The following is a 17,452-nucleotide window of genomic DNA, read 5'->3' on the forward strand; positions in this document are numbered from 1 at the left end:
TAGTGATAATATAATAATAGTATATGATAATTCTGAAAATAGTTAACTGAAAATTATTACAGTAATTTAAAAACAATACAATTTTGAAGAATTAAAATTCTTCTCAGACCAGAAAATATTTTTTAGTTCAGTTTAATTTCTTTGTTAAATACATACTTTTTATTTAAATAAGCGATAATTAAAAATACAAAGTTAAGGTGGTTAATAAAACTATACCTTAAACTTGTATTCCATATCAGCAACGGCTCCAGCAGGTTCCTGACCATCTGACTGAGAACCCACTTCCAGATGTTCAGATTGTGAGTCATCTCCCCATTTATCTTTGCCATCTATAGCTCCATAGCCGTGCTTCTTAAGAATACCTTTCTCTGGCAGCTTTGACATATTACCAGGTGTCACATCAATAAATGCTATATCTTCTTCGCCTGAAAGATACAACATGTTTTTTTAAACGAAGTAAAAACCATATTCATTAATTTTATTAATGGTAACAAACTACTGTAGTACCTTACAGTTAATAATGATTTTTATATGCACTTAGCAGAATTCTCAAAGATTAAACAATTTTTAGTTACCCGAATGTGTTGGGTCATCTTCACTACCTGAATGGACGCGCTTCATCTTGTTGTGGTCTCTAAAGGTAAAAATATATTTATTACTATAGCGGTCTTAAGTTATAAAAAAATACAACAGCAAAAATGGATTTTGCGCATGCATATGGCACTAGTGTTTTGACTATGTGAGGAAAGAGTGTTGGCTATTGCTATTTTCTAAAGTCACTCATTATTCGCTAAAGCTAAAGGGAAAGAAACCTCATAATGTATAAATATTTCCTCTGTAAGACAACATAATTAAGGTAACAGATTAATAGACTGGTTCAATGGCAACTCACGGATATCGGCCAGCGCCACCAGCCCCAGACATGTGATTGCCCTGTCTGAAGATAACGCGCTGCGAGTCGCCACGGCTGAGAAATTTGGAAAAATTGTTCAGGTGACGGAGAAATTTTAGCGTTGTTTATTTTTTGAACCAATGTATGAAATTGCATTCATAAGTATAATATTTTTCCTAATTACCAAATTGCTGAATTACTGCTTACCAATCGCACTTTTCTAGTGTTTTCATACTACGAACTACGTACTTCTAAAAAACTTGCTCAAAAGAACTTCAGTGCAAGTTACTTACTGCCAATCAGATATAGCACAAATCTATAAAGTGAAAATAAGACCAAAAAGCGTGTCACTGAACGCGTACTGTGAGTTCGGTTTGTCAGGCTACGTCACCCCACATCAAGGAGACCAGAAGCTGAGTTGCTGTACCAAGCCAACTGTAAGGCGAGTGTAATAAAAGCGAAAATTGTCTAAATAAAGGTTAGAGCGGTGAGGCGAAACATCCGCCAAGCATCGACATACCTTAGGAGGTTTCTGTTTGATCACCAGATCCGATTAGAAGAGGAAACAGAGTTTTAGTACGGGGATATAATATAGAGTAAAATGGTAATGTTATGTGTTTTAGAGTACAATAACAACAATATACTTTGGAAATGTCAAATCCTTCTAAAGCACATACATCTTTAGTAACAGGTTAATAATTTATAAAACTATTTCGATAGATGCTATAGGTTGATAGTGAAAGTACTGTATTCGGGATTAGTGTGACAGTAAGAAGAGAGCAATGGATACGTTGTAGTACACACCTAAACGTGTTGTTGAATGAATGTATCTTCCCAGTCTCCATGGAGATGTCCTCTTGCGAGTTGTTGGAGGTGGTGGATCCGCCCGCGAAGCTCTTTGCAATGGGTTTCTTGACATACGGAGGGTCGTATTTCGGCAGCGTGCTCTTTTTCCTGGTGCAGGCGTGGCGTGGGAACGCACACTCAGATCAATCGATTACGTTTACAACATCGAGTCGTCTAATCGTGACGGAATCGAGAACACCTCCAGTATATTAAGGGATCAATTTTGAAAACGATGTTTTCGTTTTCGATTGGCTAATGTATGTGTGAACGAAAGTTAGCAATGGCAAGCGCACTTTAAAAAGCACCAAACTATGAAATAAATAGTACCGTCACAGAAAGGTTTCACGATATATCTGATATTGGTAGCTTTCATTCGACACTAGATATTTTTTATATTCAGCAATAATAAGCACTTTACTTTTATTTGGCAGTTTATAAATACATACTGTTAAAAAACTGGCGCTTTTGGATATTATAATTCGTTTTTAGATCAATAATTTTAGAATAATTTTATCTTTTCGTTTCATTCCTCATGGGAATTAATGTTATGTGAAACATAATCAATAGATCGATCTTAACTTAAGTGATTAGATTCGCTTCATTAAAACTCATTTCAAATAATAGGACTAATTGGTATGAAATCTCGTATAATGAAATTTTGATCAGAGAGGTAATTGGAGTTTGTGTTGTACAAGTTCTAAGGAAACGATCTCTTTCTTAAATACAACATTAGGCGTTTCTAACTAAATAGACAGCTGCTTGAAAGAAGAATTCGTGCATCGCACATTCGCTGTTCGTGCAAAAGATTTTAGACTTTAGTGGCAGTGAATGATTGGTGAAATCAGAGTAGCTATCTAAATCTTCCTGTACTTAGGATCATGACACTACATGAATGGAAAATAACAAATCAAAGAAAATTACGTAGAGCCGATATTTCTAATGGAGATGTAGGAAGATGTAGATGCAGGGTCGCCGGGTCGCTGTCTGAGGCGCCCGGCGACTCGCTCCGACCAAGAAAGGAAACGAAAACGAGTCACAAGTTCACATAAGCCAATGCATACATCCAAGAGCCCAGAATCTTAAGGGTTTGAATCGAGGTGTCACTCGAATACAACGAGGAAAGCCCGGTCGGCATGCAGCAGGCGGCCGCCGCACAGAACGCCAGATCAAACGCAGTCGGGCCGCGCCACCCGCAACTAGTTCTACGACCACAAATAAACGACAAACAACGTCCAAGTAAAAGAAATAAAATCAATCGTCGACATCGATAAACGAAACATCAACGCTAACGTCTAAGTAAACATACAAGTATACGAAGGTGACGGTAAATTTCTCCATAAAGACTACCTTTGGTCTGTTTTCTGCTCACTAACCTTAGGCACAGGGAGAAGTTTTTGTGTACTACGACTGACCTGTAGCAGAGAGCGCTCAGGGCAAATACTATGAATACCCCCCCTACCACAGACATGAGGACCGCCACGAGGAATACCGTGTTTGAGCCGTGGTAGTTCTCTGCGCCCAAAGAGAAGGGTTAGTCACGCGCGGATCGGCGGCGTCGTGATCGCCTCGCCTCGTCTTGCGCTAACGCTACCCCACGGTACTCGGCCGATCAAACGATGGCCACAGATAAAGAAGCAAAGCGACGTCGTAGTGGCGTGAGCGCAGACGGCGGACGGCGCGGTCGCGACGGACGAGGCCGAGGTAGCCGCGGGACCGCTCACATATACGACACGACAGACAGGCACGAGCGACGACATTGCCACAACACCCAGTTACCGGCCGTTACCTGAAGCAGTACGCCATCCAGGCGAAACCCACGAACACGGAGAGCACGACAGCGAGTAACAATACCACCATCATCATAGTGCTCATCTTATTACTGCCGTGTTCACCTGCAAGAGAGGGGTCCCGCGCGTTAGTACGTCGGCCTCGATGCCGCCGCGACGCGCCGCGCTACAAGACTCGTATACGCGTACCTTTATCTTATATATGCAAACGTGTGTACGTCTGAAACGAATCTAGTTTATTCAACATAGTTAGCCTAAACTCTATAGTGTCATATCGACATATTACTAACGCAGAACTTCGTTCAAATAAATTGCTTATGGTTTTCATTTACTGTTAAAAGTTCACGTACACGAAAGCTTGCAGCATTTATTGAGCGTTGCTCAAAAATAAGCCAATTTTTTTTCATAAAATAATAGAAAGTATAACAAGGGCTTTATTGACAGAGATAAGAAGGCACCTGAAAACATACAAAGCAAAACATATTAGTAGCCGTAAAATAAATTTGAACATATAAATAATAACTTGTCATAGGAAGTATTGCTGGGTTTTGAAGAAATTAACTTTAGTAGACACATAAATAAAACAATTGTCTGTAATAAACACTTAAGAATAGACTGTTAACTTAGAAAGAACCTTATATTTTTTAAAGAATTTCTTCATTAGTTCATATAGGTAAAAATAAATATAATGCATTTGTATAAATTCTATTGTGTTTTTGAAACTTTGAACAAATCTTGTGACAATTTCTTTAATTCTTAAAGAAAAATTCTCTATTACTGGGGTCCCTTGATTAGTTCAATTAGGTGTACATATAGGTAACAATAATTATAATTCCTTTGTAGGTATATAATATAAATTAAATATCTATTATGTTTTTGCAACTGAAAAAATCTTGTGACAATTTCTTTAATGGTTAAAGAAAATTCTCTATTACTGGGGTCGACTCACCATACGGCGTTTCCTTCTTTGTCATATTGTAGGCGGCCTTGGTAGAGTTTTCAGGGACCCAGGCTGTGGGAAGGGGTGGCAACGCGTCGGGCTGAGAGCAATCTGGTCCTGTCCACCCGCGGTTGCACACACACTTGTTCATGTTGGAACATAGCTGGAAATCGATGTATACCGTTTAGGAATCTTGATACTTTATGGAAGGCAAAAAAGTTTGGTGTTTTTTTAAGAACCAATGAGATATTTATTAAATAACCTTACCTAGTGTATTATATCAATACTATATTAATCGAAAATAAACAAATAAATGGTGAAAGAGTCGTAAGAGTATCTCCTCCAACGATTGTGTTCCCTTTGGAGTAGAGACCTTTGGGCCGTGGTGTTCAAGTAAACAGGCGCTAATTGAAGATTTAAGTTGGCGCCTGGTAGAAAGTACCAGTGGCCCCAGAGCTGGTGCTTTCCTCGTTCAACGAATATGCTATATATATACAGCAAGGAAATGGTACCAGCGTTAAAGGTATCACTGGGACCAAACTTTAAATTTGTTTCTTTTTTCTTTTTATTAATTTTTAACTATTTTTATTATTACTATGTAGGTTATGAAAATTGTTAATACTGTTATGGGTTTTAATAAACGTAACGTAAATAGTGAAATAAACAATTTTGTTTGCTTTCCTATCTGTGTATCTGTAATATGACTATGTTTTAACTACTTTTTTCGTATTATTACAAACATAATATATTTTGTTTACAATACATTATTATATTAAGTTTCCTTTATGTTAAAATGTTAAACAAATATACGTTTGTTTGCTTAGTCAAGCATCGAATAAAGTTTAAAAGTTAACAATTCAAGCGAGCTTTAAACTGAAATATATTTCTCCTATCTCCGTGAATAGAAACGTACGATCGCTGTTCCGAGAAACATGTTATTTTCGAGATTTAAAAAAGTTTTGTAGCAACTTAAATTGTTCAGTGCCTCGCACCTTAAGGAAATTATTATCCTCAGGTGAACAGGTGTCAGGAAAGTTATAATAACGTCTGCTTGGGTACGCCTCAGTGGTCTTTAATGTTTTATTGTACGAAATTCGTAGGCGAGCGAGATCTATTTAATACAATGTCGAACTGATTTAAATACGTTTCCACACAACAAATATTACGCGAAGCTTAAATGAATTTTTTATACAATTTGTATAGTTTACAAAAACAATGTCTTTAAAATAAACACACAGGATTTATTTTAAAACATCCTTTTAATTAAAATACTGTATATACTTATATGCCACCTTGGACCACCTTGTAGGATATATATTTTATATATATTTAACTATATATATATATATATACTATATATATATTTTACTTTATTCCCTATATCTATTGAATAGCGATAATAAATAATAATAAAGCCTTATTATTTTTTTGCAAAATAAGCTTAATATATGTATATGTTCAAGTAAGTAAATGACACAATTTTGTATTCCTATCTCTATCTATATTTCATAATTATTTTGTTAGAACCCTTCTGCAGGTGAAAGCCTTCGGTATCTCCGATCTCGGATCATCAGGTATTTCGGTTTTGGTCAGTTCTATCCAGCTCAAACCAGCCGTTTTAGTAATGTCATCCGCCAATCTTGTGAGCGGTCTTTCTCTGTTTCGTTCCCGATCGATGTCAGACAGGCTTGCCACATGCTCTGCCTACCTTCACTTTCGAGCATCGTTTAGGGCATCGGTAATTACGTATTTACTTTTCTTTCTATTTATTTTTCTGACGTTGAATTGAATATATATAAATTAAGAGAAAAAACATATACATGTAGTACTTGTAAGATATTGCAACGACCGACACACCAGGGGATAAGAGAACTCTCTCGTTTGAAACGTGTTTCGCTTTTTCATTCAACAAACTAAACCCGAGGCAGCCCTAAACAATGGCGACAGTTGACGTCACAGTAAAGTTGGTGACAGGATTATCTAAGTTTGAAATAGGAGTATTCACTACGCGTTAAGGAGTTCAACAGAGCATATTGTTGAAGCTGCATTCAATGGTATGGACTTGGTTGGAATTAGATATTAATGTAGCTGATGTCAATGTTTGAAAATCGTTATATTTGAGAGCTCTTGAGTGTTTCTATGTAACTTATTCAATTTAAATTTGTCTGAGTAAGTATATTAAATATACTCACAGTGATTATGCGGTTATCTGGCACAGTTAAAATAAAAATTTAAAGAAAAGAAATAATTTTTAAACCAACAAACAAGTACAGATAATATTGAAGAATGGTACATACATCAGTGATTTAGCATATATAATTTTTATGTAAATAATTGAATTGTTTGTTGTAAATTATAGGTTTTAGGAAGATATTAGTAGCAAATTGTTAGGAACTATACGTTTTGAAAATTTAAAAATCCTACATAAAAAAACTTAAGAATTTTTTGAGGGTAACTGAAGACTCTTAACAATAGAATTACCCCTCTTGGACGTAGGCCACACTTTGGAAAACATTCGTATATATAAAAAAAAATTAAATGTGACATGTAGAGGAATGGTCGTGTTAACTGCAAAATTGCAAATAACAAACATATTTATAATTGACATTTTATGTGTATATTTTTAATGAACAATCAACATCAGAGATAATCAGAGAACAACATCAACATAATAAGCTATATATATATAATATAATATACATAATTAAGGGACTTATTACAAGTTGATGACTATCAGAAAAATTCTCATTTCATCCGGAATCAGAATCTACACTTTATCTTAAAACTTACCTAACTTAAAATACCATACATCTTTATCATAGATACATGATCTACCACTTCTTGTCCAGGTCAGAGGGGATTTATGACGCAATGTCCTTCCCCCTAAACGCGCCCTTATTATCGTCCAAAGTAAGTATACAATTTGATACATTTTGATTATAGAAATAATTGTTGTCTATTGCAGATAAAGGTCTGCAAATGATAAAGTACATAAACAAAAAGCTCCCGGCGCATGTTCATATTAACATTTCTGTGCCGAGTGCACTAAACATGCTCGTTGCAATTACCATTCTGTTTCGTCCGGATATGTCATTGCTGGATGAGCCGGATAACTTTAATCCGGTCCCAACTCCGCAGTTTGTTAACAATTTTCTTGGAATGTAAACGCGAGGAATGTAAGAGTACACGTTGATTGTGAGAAGTATTCTATGAAAAGTTGTTCAACAAATAATGACTTCAATTTCATTGTGCAGTCTACAACTTTTGCTTTGAGCTTTTTTCATTTGAATTAGAAAATCACCATAAAGGAGTTCTTCGAAAAGGAAAACTTTCTCGACAAACACAGTATTTGCCAAATCCGTATATTGTTGTAGACTTTGCTTGATTATGACATTTGTAAAAATATAGTGATTACGCACTGAAATGTAAACATCGTCCATAACATGCTTATTCTGATATTTCCTATGTGAAACACACACAAACAAACGTAAACAATTTTTTTACATAATATCTAACCAGCCAGCCCAGATTGTCTTACTTTTATCAACTTATACATAGTTAAAAAATAAATCAGTGGCACCATAACCTTTTTAGGGATGGGCCTTAGATTTCTGTATCTGCTTCATTATCATTGGCCAATCTGATAGGTAAGAGATCAGTCTTCTGTGACACACGTCGTCGACGTTTTGAGTCTAAGGTTTCCTCACGATGTTTTCCTTCACCGTTCGAGCGAATTTTAAATGCGCACATAGAAAGAAAGTCCATTGGTACACTGCCGGGGATCGAACGATGGGAGTCGCACGTTAAAGCAACTAGGCTAATACTGATGATATATGCTTTTACATAGACATTTACTAATTTTATAGTTATACGGTATAATGTAAGATGTCATGTGGAACATGGTGTAATGGTTGCAGATCCTTATAATCATTGTGTAAAACAAAAAACTTGGCGATTAAAAAGAGTAGCGGAGAGTTTATTGCCAGGTCTTCTCTTCTACGCCCTTGATTTGAGAATTGGCAGTAGATGTAAAATTAGAAGCATTTCATATATATTTCTTTTGTAACGTTCATAAGTGTACATTGTGTTACCTATATGAATAAATGATTTTGAATAAAACATTATCAACGGAGGCTTGATCAACTGAATTTGTAAAATATCTTAATGTCAGCATCCAGTAACAATATGGCGGTGTGGAAGCATAACTACGTTGACCGAGGCGCGCAGCAATTTGATTTGCCGCCCTCTGCATAGCGTTGGGGATTCTATTATCTCTAAACTGATAACATTGATGTATGTCGGGGATTTACGAGCACGCCAGCCACAAACTGTGATTTGAAGGATCCCGTTGCCGCGACAATGGCACCAGGTGTATTACTTTATTAGGCGGGCAACCAATAAATATTCATATTGAATTCTGATATACATCATGCGTAATAGACGAGAAATTGTATGAGCCAGCTAGATTCTTAATTTAAAATTATGACTAAGTTTTCTTAAAACCAATGACAAGTTTATGTCTTTTTATTTATCCTTGATAAACTTGCTGATGAAGATCAGATTGAATATTTGCTACAGTTGATAAGATCAATTTGTTTGTAGTGTCCAACCCAAGTGTATTCCAAGCACAGGGTTTCTTCGTACCTATGGGATATGTGCGACGGCGAAGGTCTAGGTTATTTGCAACACCAAGGCCAGAAACAGTTCGTGGCAAGGTAATAAAGACTTTGCGCCTATTGAATGCTGTCTCCGACACTATATGTTCATTTTTATATGTTCGCAGAGTGAATTTACAGTAGCGATATTATGATATTATGTGATTAATAAACAATTATGTCTGGTGAATGCGCTGGTCTAAGACGATTCCGCGTTCACACCGCATAAATTTATTATTTACAGTACATAGTTTAACAAGGATGATGATGGTGAACAGTCACCGTAGGTAACCAACTGTTTGCCTTTATTTACCTATATTTTGTATAGAACATGGGACGAACGGGCAAGGTTCCCCTAATGTTAAGTGAGCCCATGGACACTCTCAATGCAGAGGTCAGCTGAGTTCATCATCGATCGTTCAGGCAGAATACGAAATTCCACCCTAATCATCTCGACGTCCGTCGTTCCGTTGTTTTTAAGGCAGTTTTTTCCACGTACCACCGCGTGAAGTATTTGCGATACAATTCGACTTAGGGCCCTTCAAGAAACGAGCGAACCGATTCTTAAAAGGCCGGCAACGCACTCGCGAGCCCTCTGTCATCGAGAGTGTCTATGGGCGGCGGTATCACTTAACATCAGGTGAGCCTCGAGCCCGTTAAATAAAGATAAGGTAAATAAAGGTATAAAAAGGCAAACAGTTGGTTACCTATGGTGACTCTTCATCATCATTATCATCATCCCTGTTAAACTATGAATTGTAAATAATAACCTTATGCAGTGAGAATGCTCTATAAAAAAAGAGGGCGCGAGTGCGTTGCTCTCTATATTAAGCCTAAAACGAGGTAAACGAAAACGTTGTCTAGAATCTTTTGTTATCCATATCAAATTAACGGTAGCTAAAATTGGGTTCTAGGTGGTAGTTTCCACTTAGCGTTGGACAATTGAGATGAGTTATCGTACGCCAAAACCTAAACAATAGTGTATTGAACGTAACCCGGGGGAAAGTTTAGCGAGCCGTTTTCCTAATTGAGTACGAGGTGCTAATTACCGAGATACGGACGGTGAACTTACAATTAAAAGTTAAATTATTGTTTATATTTGCGAGTAGTGTCTGTTGAAATTGTATGAATATCCGCTACATTTTGCTGGTGGTTGCGTTTGAGGGTATTTTAATATGTGAATATATAAAAAAAATCTTAAAAAGATGTTAAACTGATTTAATATTTTATTTATTCAGAAATTTGAGAAGATGGAATAAAAGGGATAGCGGGGCAGAAGTGGAAAATTGTCGCGAGGAAAAGAGACACAGATAGTTGTAGAATTTGGAGGAGACTTTCACTCGAACGGAGGTCGAGTACTAGTGTAAAACATAAATGACATGGACCTAGTGTAGTGTAATGTATATAGCATCTATTTTTATTTATGTAGAGCATACAGCAAACGAGCTTTCTCGACGCCCACAAAAGACAGTCGTCACAGTTCATGGACAGACATTTAGGCCTTTGAGCGAAATGTATATTTTTTAATCAGTTGGAGGACCCATCTCCTAGTAAAAACCAAATCTAAATTGCAACATGCTAAAATATCTCTCATAACAATGAGTTGAACAATTGCAGTTAGACTGTAAATTGGAGCAGTCACCGAGTATACCATTGGACAAGTTATAATTAACGATGTCCGAATTCGGGTTGTCGATTTAATGTTATTAAATTATAAGTTCCTCTCTGGGTTTAAATAATTCCGTTTTACCTGTTAAACAACTGGTTAAAACTTTCAATTGTCAAGTGCTGTCAAGTTGGGAGTGAGTTGATGAGTTAGTAGCTCATTTGTTAACTTGGGACGTTTCCAAGGAAAATAAGTATTACAGAAACACTCCATGATTTTCCAACTATTGTCCCAAGAATTTAAGGACCAAATATCATAAATAATACATAATATAGATGCCTGTTTATAAGGTAATCTGTAATGGAAGCTTATTGTGTTAAAAATAAATATAATTGTAAACATTATATTAAAGTGCCTATATAGCTCAGTGATTTAATTATTGGAGTATTTACTTCCCGAACCCATAGAAACAATGCATGTACTTATTATAATTACTTGAATAAAAGTTTGACGTCAATCAATGTCAAGTTGACATGACAGTGTCACCTTAAGATGTAAATTTACATATTGATCGATGGTGACTTACCCCTCTTCCAGAGCACTCGTGGTTGTTGTGATCCGTAGGACACTTAGTGTGATCGATGAAGGGGAAGATGGAAGTGCAGGTTTGGTTAACACAGATCAGATTGTCTCCACAAGGTGTGCCGTCCCGTACCAGACCTAGTGGACCTACTTCCTCGTGTTCTAGTAGACCTGTGGTTGCCCTGAAAAGTACATACATCGTAGGGGTTATACATATTATTTATTGTTTAAATAGTGATCACCCTTATATGTCTCAATCCCCTTATTCATAAGAACTAAATCTAACGAATTGCCGTCTTAAGTACTCTTTTCTCTTTCTTTCAAATTGTGTTAACGCAGTGATGAAAAGAGACTGATTAATGCTTTAAATCTGGTGCACCTGTTCTTATTACAACTGTAACTTTATTCTTCAGGAACTTTTATAAAAATATTTTTTACATCTTTCTGTTAGTATTTGAAGTAATACGATATTGACTGTTGAATTTTTAATAGTTAAAACTGTATTGAAATTCCTTCACTTACTTGCAGTCATATTCATTTCCTTTGATTGTGATAACTGTCCTTGTGTAGTATTCGTCCATACCGGGCACTATGGGGTATCTATTTCCCAATTGACATTGAAGTGAACCGCATCGAACGTTTCTGAAACATTTTGAGTAGCTCATGTAATACAATTTCTTTGCGTTTTGTTACACTAACAAACAATTACTAATTTGGTAATATACATGGAAATCTATAATATTTAAATCAAAAGTTTATTTGTTTTTATTTCGCCTCTGGCGAGCCAGCATTTATAAGTAAAAGGTATAATTAATAAATGTGTGCGTGTACAGTGTACACACGTAAGAAGTGAAACTTCTTAATGACCTTATTTTTCGAAAAATGATCTGTTATATATGAAACTTTACAGAAATTGGTTAAATAAAGTTCAATTAGATAAAGTTTAACAAAAGGCTTTTATTATCATAGACATTAATACAAATAATACAATTATTTCATTAATAGAATTATTACTATCATTGTTATCGTTATTATATATTTTTGTTATTAATGTCTTCGAATTTCTTCGAATCAACCGTGGTAGGGACAAAGATGGCGCGTAACGGGAAAATGTGACGGTAATTTTATTAATTAATAAGAAGTTTCACTTCAAAACAGAGAATATTTAACATCAGGTTCGAGATTTTAATCTAAATTTGATATTTTTTTTTGTAACAACGTAAATTGTCATAAAATGTCAAAGCTAACAAAAGAGCTTACTCTTTTGTTCTCGAGTCTAAACTCGCAATATTTCTAATATAATATTTAAAAAATTATAAGCATAACGCAATCTAGAGGTTTTTAACAATTTTAGTTGACTTACTCCATGTCACATTTGATATAATTTCCACCACTGTCTTTCCCGCAGTGTCCTGTGACTGCGCCTTTCGAATTGAATTGCTCGAAACATTGCTTGTCAGCCCCGATGGTCCCGGGTCCCCAGATCTTCTCACACTGCAGGGAAAGAGTAGGACACTGTCCCGCGAAACAATATCCCTTGCCACCTTCACATGCCTCGCCGTTCTTTTTGTATGAATCAATTGGACAGGCACCCGATAGGCCAGTGCAAGTCTCTTCTAGATCACATTCGTTGGTGGAGTCCCGGCATACTATGCCTCGGGGTTTTAGCTGCGGATAACGTTTTTTGTGTTATATATTACATATTTTCAATCGCCGACAATTCATGTGCACCCATGACACTGAAAAGCATCTTAAATGGACGTCTTGAAGACCTTTCCCTTAATACCTCTTCCTCCTCCTATGGTTACATAGGAATAAATGCAGAAATGTGTATTCAGTACGATATCGTCGGTCACAGACATCAAAGCTTATAAAAACGACGAACTTATTATAGATACGTATCAAACATATCACATTATTACCTTTTTATTGATTAGAAAATATTCATTTAAACAATAACCTAATTAATTAATTATTTTTAAAAACAACCCTTGGTCTTGGCTTTCTGGGTCTACAGCATGCCGGTTTTCCCACGATATATTTCTTCACCGTACGAGCAAATGTTCAATGCAAACATGATTAAAACAATTCCATTTACAATCAAGTCCAGGGTTTGAAATCTACGACCTCAGGGTTGAGAGACGGACACTAAAGCCATGACACCGCACTGCTCTCTATAAAGATCTATAGAATACGTAGTTAACTATTCGATTTTAGTTTTGCTTTACCTGGCACTTATCGCAGCACTCGCCAGAAGCACACTGGGATTCCTTTGTAAGGCGGCAGGTGAAGGGGTCACAGCATGGGTTCGTGTTCTGGCACTCAGCGATGGTTCCGCAGTCGCAATCCTCCCCTTCATCCAGTCGACCGTTGCCACATTGACGATGTACAACCAACTAACGGTACAAGTATATATTATATATTTATAAGTAGTTAAATTTTTACATAATTTAGATTCATTGGAATGTCGTTGGAGTCAGCAAGACGTATTTGCTGTCTTTATTTTCTTTCTATTCTCCGTATACGACAAGATAATTATAATTATTCCATGCGCCTCCTACGATCTCGTTTCGGCTTTTAGCTAACCATGACATAAATTATGAAGATATTGATATTAAGCACCGTACGAAGAAGGATGCAAGGTAATATTTTAATAAACTAAATTTATTGTTGAAAATAAGTAAGTAGTAAGTTATCGTTTTTATAATTTCAGGTTTCATGTTTTTTATCAATTAATGTACTTATGTTTTTTGTTTGATATATATTGTTTATAAATATAAATTTATTCTACAGACTATTCTGTTTTAGCATTGTATATTATCTAGATGTTTTTTTCTAATGTGCATATACGCTACCTGTTAGATTACTTATTAATAAATAAAGTAAAGTAGAATGATATCAAATCTGATTTAGAAATGTCCTTAGCTTTTCTTGAAAACACCTTTATCTGAGATTACAGTGTATACCTAATACCTATGCTTTTCATTCGCAACTCTAATGAGCTAATTTGGTTGCGGATTTTGACTCCCATCTTTCTACTAATGAGGCTGAAGATTAATTCCATTAAAATTTAACTACCTCCAAGCTTTGTTCTAAAAATAATCTCGTCATTTGCAAATCACCCTTCGGCTGACATTTAAATGAGATATTTATCTTTGGTCTTTTCGTTAATGAACTGTTTGAAAAACACTGAAATCGTTGGCAACAGAGATGATATTTTTTTATTTAATATAATTACGCCTTTTGCCGGAGTAGGCAGAGACGACGGACGTCCGCTTGCAACGGCATCAACTTACCTTGATTCATCCACTTTCATGACATTCACCATGCATGCTTGTCGGTTATGAGTACTTTTAACTTGTCCCTTATCTAGTACCTCTTAGATTGGGTCCAGTAGTAGTAAGCCTTGTCTATGTACGACAAGGCTTATCCAACCCGACTTCACCATCCACGGTTGCCTTGCACATCATACTTGTTAACCGCTTCTAATTCATTCGATCTGCTCGGCGAAACCACCTAAGCATTCCCTTTCGTATCCTTACATACATTCTCTCATTTACACGGCATTTTTTCACACTCTGGTGCAAACTGAATTTTCGCCTTTTAAAATACCATAAACTGTATTCTAAAGGTACTTTCAAATATGTACTTTCACACAAATCATTATTTAAGTTATAATATTTGATTTAAATCTGACATTATAAATATTCACTTACTATGTAATAATGGAACTATTAGTATCTACTTCTTACTACATTTTTAATATGTGTATTTTATATTTTTTGGTACAATCACGGTTGTGTTCGTGTTATTTGAGTACTTGAGTCAACTGCTCGTCTCTTTTATTAGATATAAAATGATTATTTGAGATTAAAGATCTGTCTTATAATGTATTATGAATTTCAGATTCATTCATCATTTTCAAAAGAAGTGAGAAACTCCCTCATATTTATAGAACATAAAATAAAGCCACGACAATTACTGAAATAAATTTCAATCGAACTGTAGCTCGAAATATGAACAAAAATTTTAGCAAAACTAGTTCAGTGAATAAAAGATATTTGCATCAACACTACTGAGAAAAAAATATCGCTGACAGTTGCGAGTTCAAGTAGGGAATACAATAGAAATAAAACTCAGCCCCAATCATCCATCGATAAATATGTAAACGTAAAATCGAAGCGGAGTTGTGGCTCGCATTATCATTCCGTAATATGTAAATTTATTCCAATAAACTCCGGACCGACGCTGCTGTTATTATATATTCGCAAACGAAGAGATAATTCTGAACGCGGCCAGCTGGCATTACCATAACTTTTATTAAGAGCGAGCCTTGTAAGAGCCTGCCGACAAACAATGCGCTCGTACTGATTAATTTTCTACGTAGAAATTTTGAATTAAGCCTGCGTTAAGGGCGTGCGAAAGAGTGGAAAGTTCGCGATATTCCAACTTCGAGGTGTCCCGAATTCCAGCTAATAATTGTAAATGAGTCTAAGTGTAATTTACTCGGCCGAAGTTTTCAGGTGCTGCGAAACAGACGCAACTAATTTCATTACTCTTAAGCCAACTTCACTTAAATGCAGATTCGATGGATGACTTCGAGCTGTGAATGATTTTCGAGGCGTTCAATTCTCTCTGTGTATCTAATGAATTTAAATTGATAATATATTTACGATTTCCCGAGTTTGAAAATAGCTTTGTTGAATACTTTCTTTATCTTTGGAATTAATTGTTATGTATGTGTTCCAAAATGAATTGATGATTTGACAAAATATGCCTTCACAAATTTTACATACATCAATTATATGTAATTTAAATTTTATATGTTCTTATAAGAACATACAAATTTCAAACTAACAAGGAAAAAAATAAATAGCAGCAAACAGAATAAGATAATAATAAGAAAACTAAAAAATAAATAGAAACTTATAGTATATTTTTTAAAGTGTTACACAAAATTACGATAAATAGGAAGATATATCTATATTATTAACAATGTTAGTAATTAAGTTGTAACAGCGACATAGCCTATTATGTACAATTAAAAGTAGCAGATAAGCGTGCTGTAGGTACATATAAAAGACTTTTAATTCTAGTAACTCTAGCATTACAAAGAAAGCAAAATTTTGCAAAAATGTCAGTATGAGTACATATTAACAATTTGTTATTTAAGTTGCTCAAAATGTTACCATATTAACGGCGTTAGCCTATGCAATTTTCCGGCCTATGACTGTAAGCCATATAATTAAATATACATACCTCATTTGGTTTGTTAAGTAGACACAGCCCTTGGCCTATCCTCAGTTCGTTCATGTAGTCGTTCCTGGAGCAGTCTGAGAATTTGTATGGCTGGACATTCTCCAAACCAACTATAGATTGAGACATGATGCATCCATGCCAGTCGCGGCAGAAACATTGTTCTCGGCCGTCGTCGTGACCCATACCTTTAATAAAAAGTACGGAATAAATCGTATTTCTAAAGACAGATGTAAATGTGTCATTTGTAGACTACAAGTTTTATTATCTATTGTATTCTCCTTGTACATGAAAGCATGCGAGGGTTTGTATGTTATTTTTGTAAATAACTTGAAATAATATTTTCAAGTTTAATAAAACTATTTTAGTTCCTATTCATTATTCTAGAAAAAAAGCTTTTGTTGTGGTACTTTTCAGCTTGAACTGACCGCATTTTCACCTAGTATGGTATCAAATGCTTAGTTTCTATCTGAGCAGTGTTGGCCTAGTTCAGCATGCGACTCTCATGCCTACGGCGTCATGTACATGCATGCGTCGGGTTGTCTCTCTCCCTAAAATATGGCCAGGGAGCCGATGGCTGGCCATGCGTGATACTGGTGAACGGGTGCTACTTGTGATGACTGGTCGTACTTTCGATTTCGTGTATGCGGTGATGTTAGTTATTTTTGACTATCTATTGTTCCCAGGAGAATGTAAGTGCGTGATCCTATTTCACCATGCCTCCTGCTGATGTCATGTAGAACATGGTGTGATGGTTGCAGCTCCTTACAAACGTTGTGTGATACAAAAAAAAACTTGGCAATTAAAAAGAGTGGCGGAGAGTTTATTGCCAGTTATTCTCTTCCATTCTATGGCCTTGATTTAAGAACTAGCAGTAAACGTAAAATT

At 35.7% G+C, this 17,452-nt stretch overlaps 1 protein-coding gene across 9 annotated transcripts in view; it reads right to left on the reverse strand.

Annotated features, from left to right (window-relative positions):
• Positions 1-17,452, reverse strand: part of LOC123708244 (disintegrin and metalloproteinase domain-containing protein 11) — a 259,659-nt gene that overhangs the window by 5,451 nt on the left and 236,756 nt on the right. For 4 of the 9 annotated variants that reach the window (XM_045658852.1, XM_045658848.1, XM_045658856.1 and 1 more), the window contains 12 exons: positions 16,568-16,752; positions 13,537-13,704; positions 12,672-12,976; positions 11,831-11,950; positions 11,313-11,490; positions 4,475-4,628; positions 3,112-3,250; positions 1,697-1,846; positions 1,413-1,424; positions 893-967; positions 576-634; positions 217-425 (listed from right to left, as the gene is read on the reverse strand). In XM_045658852.1, the coding sequence (XP_045514808.1) occupies positions 217-425; positions 576-634; positions 893-967; positions 1,413-1,424; positions 1,697-1,846; positions 3,112-3,250; positions 4,475-4,628; positions 11,313-11,490; positions 11,831-11,950; positions 12,672-12,976; positions 13,537-13,704; positions 16,568-16,752 (1,754 nt within the window). The remainder of the gene's footprint in view (positions 1-216; positions 426-575; positions 635-892; positions 968-1,412; positions 1,425-1,696; positions 1,847-3,111; positions 3,251-4,474; positions 4,629-11,312; positions 11,491-11,830; positions 11,951-12,671; positions 12,977-13,536; positions 13,705-16,567; positions 16,753-17,452) is intronic. The other 5 variants (XM_045658850.1, XM_045658851.1, XM_045658849.1 and 2 more) reach the window with 5 other exon arrangements.

Source organism: Pieris brassicae, chromosome 4 (assembly GCF_905147105.1).
Source record: "Pieris brassicae chromosome 4, ilPieBrab1.1, whole genome shotgun sequence".
Classification (NCBI taxonomy): domain Eukaryota; kingdom Metazoa; phylum Arthropoda; class Insecta; order Lepidoptera; family Pieridae; genus Pieris; species Pieris brassicae.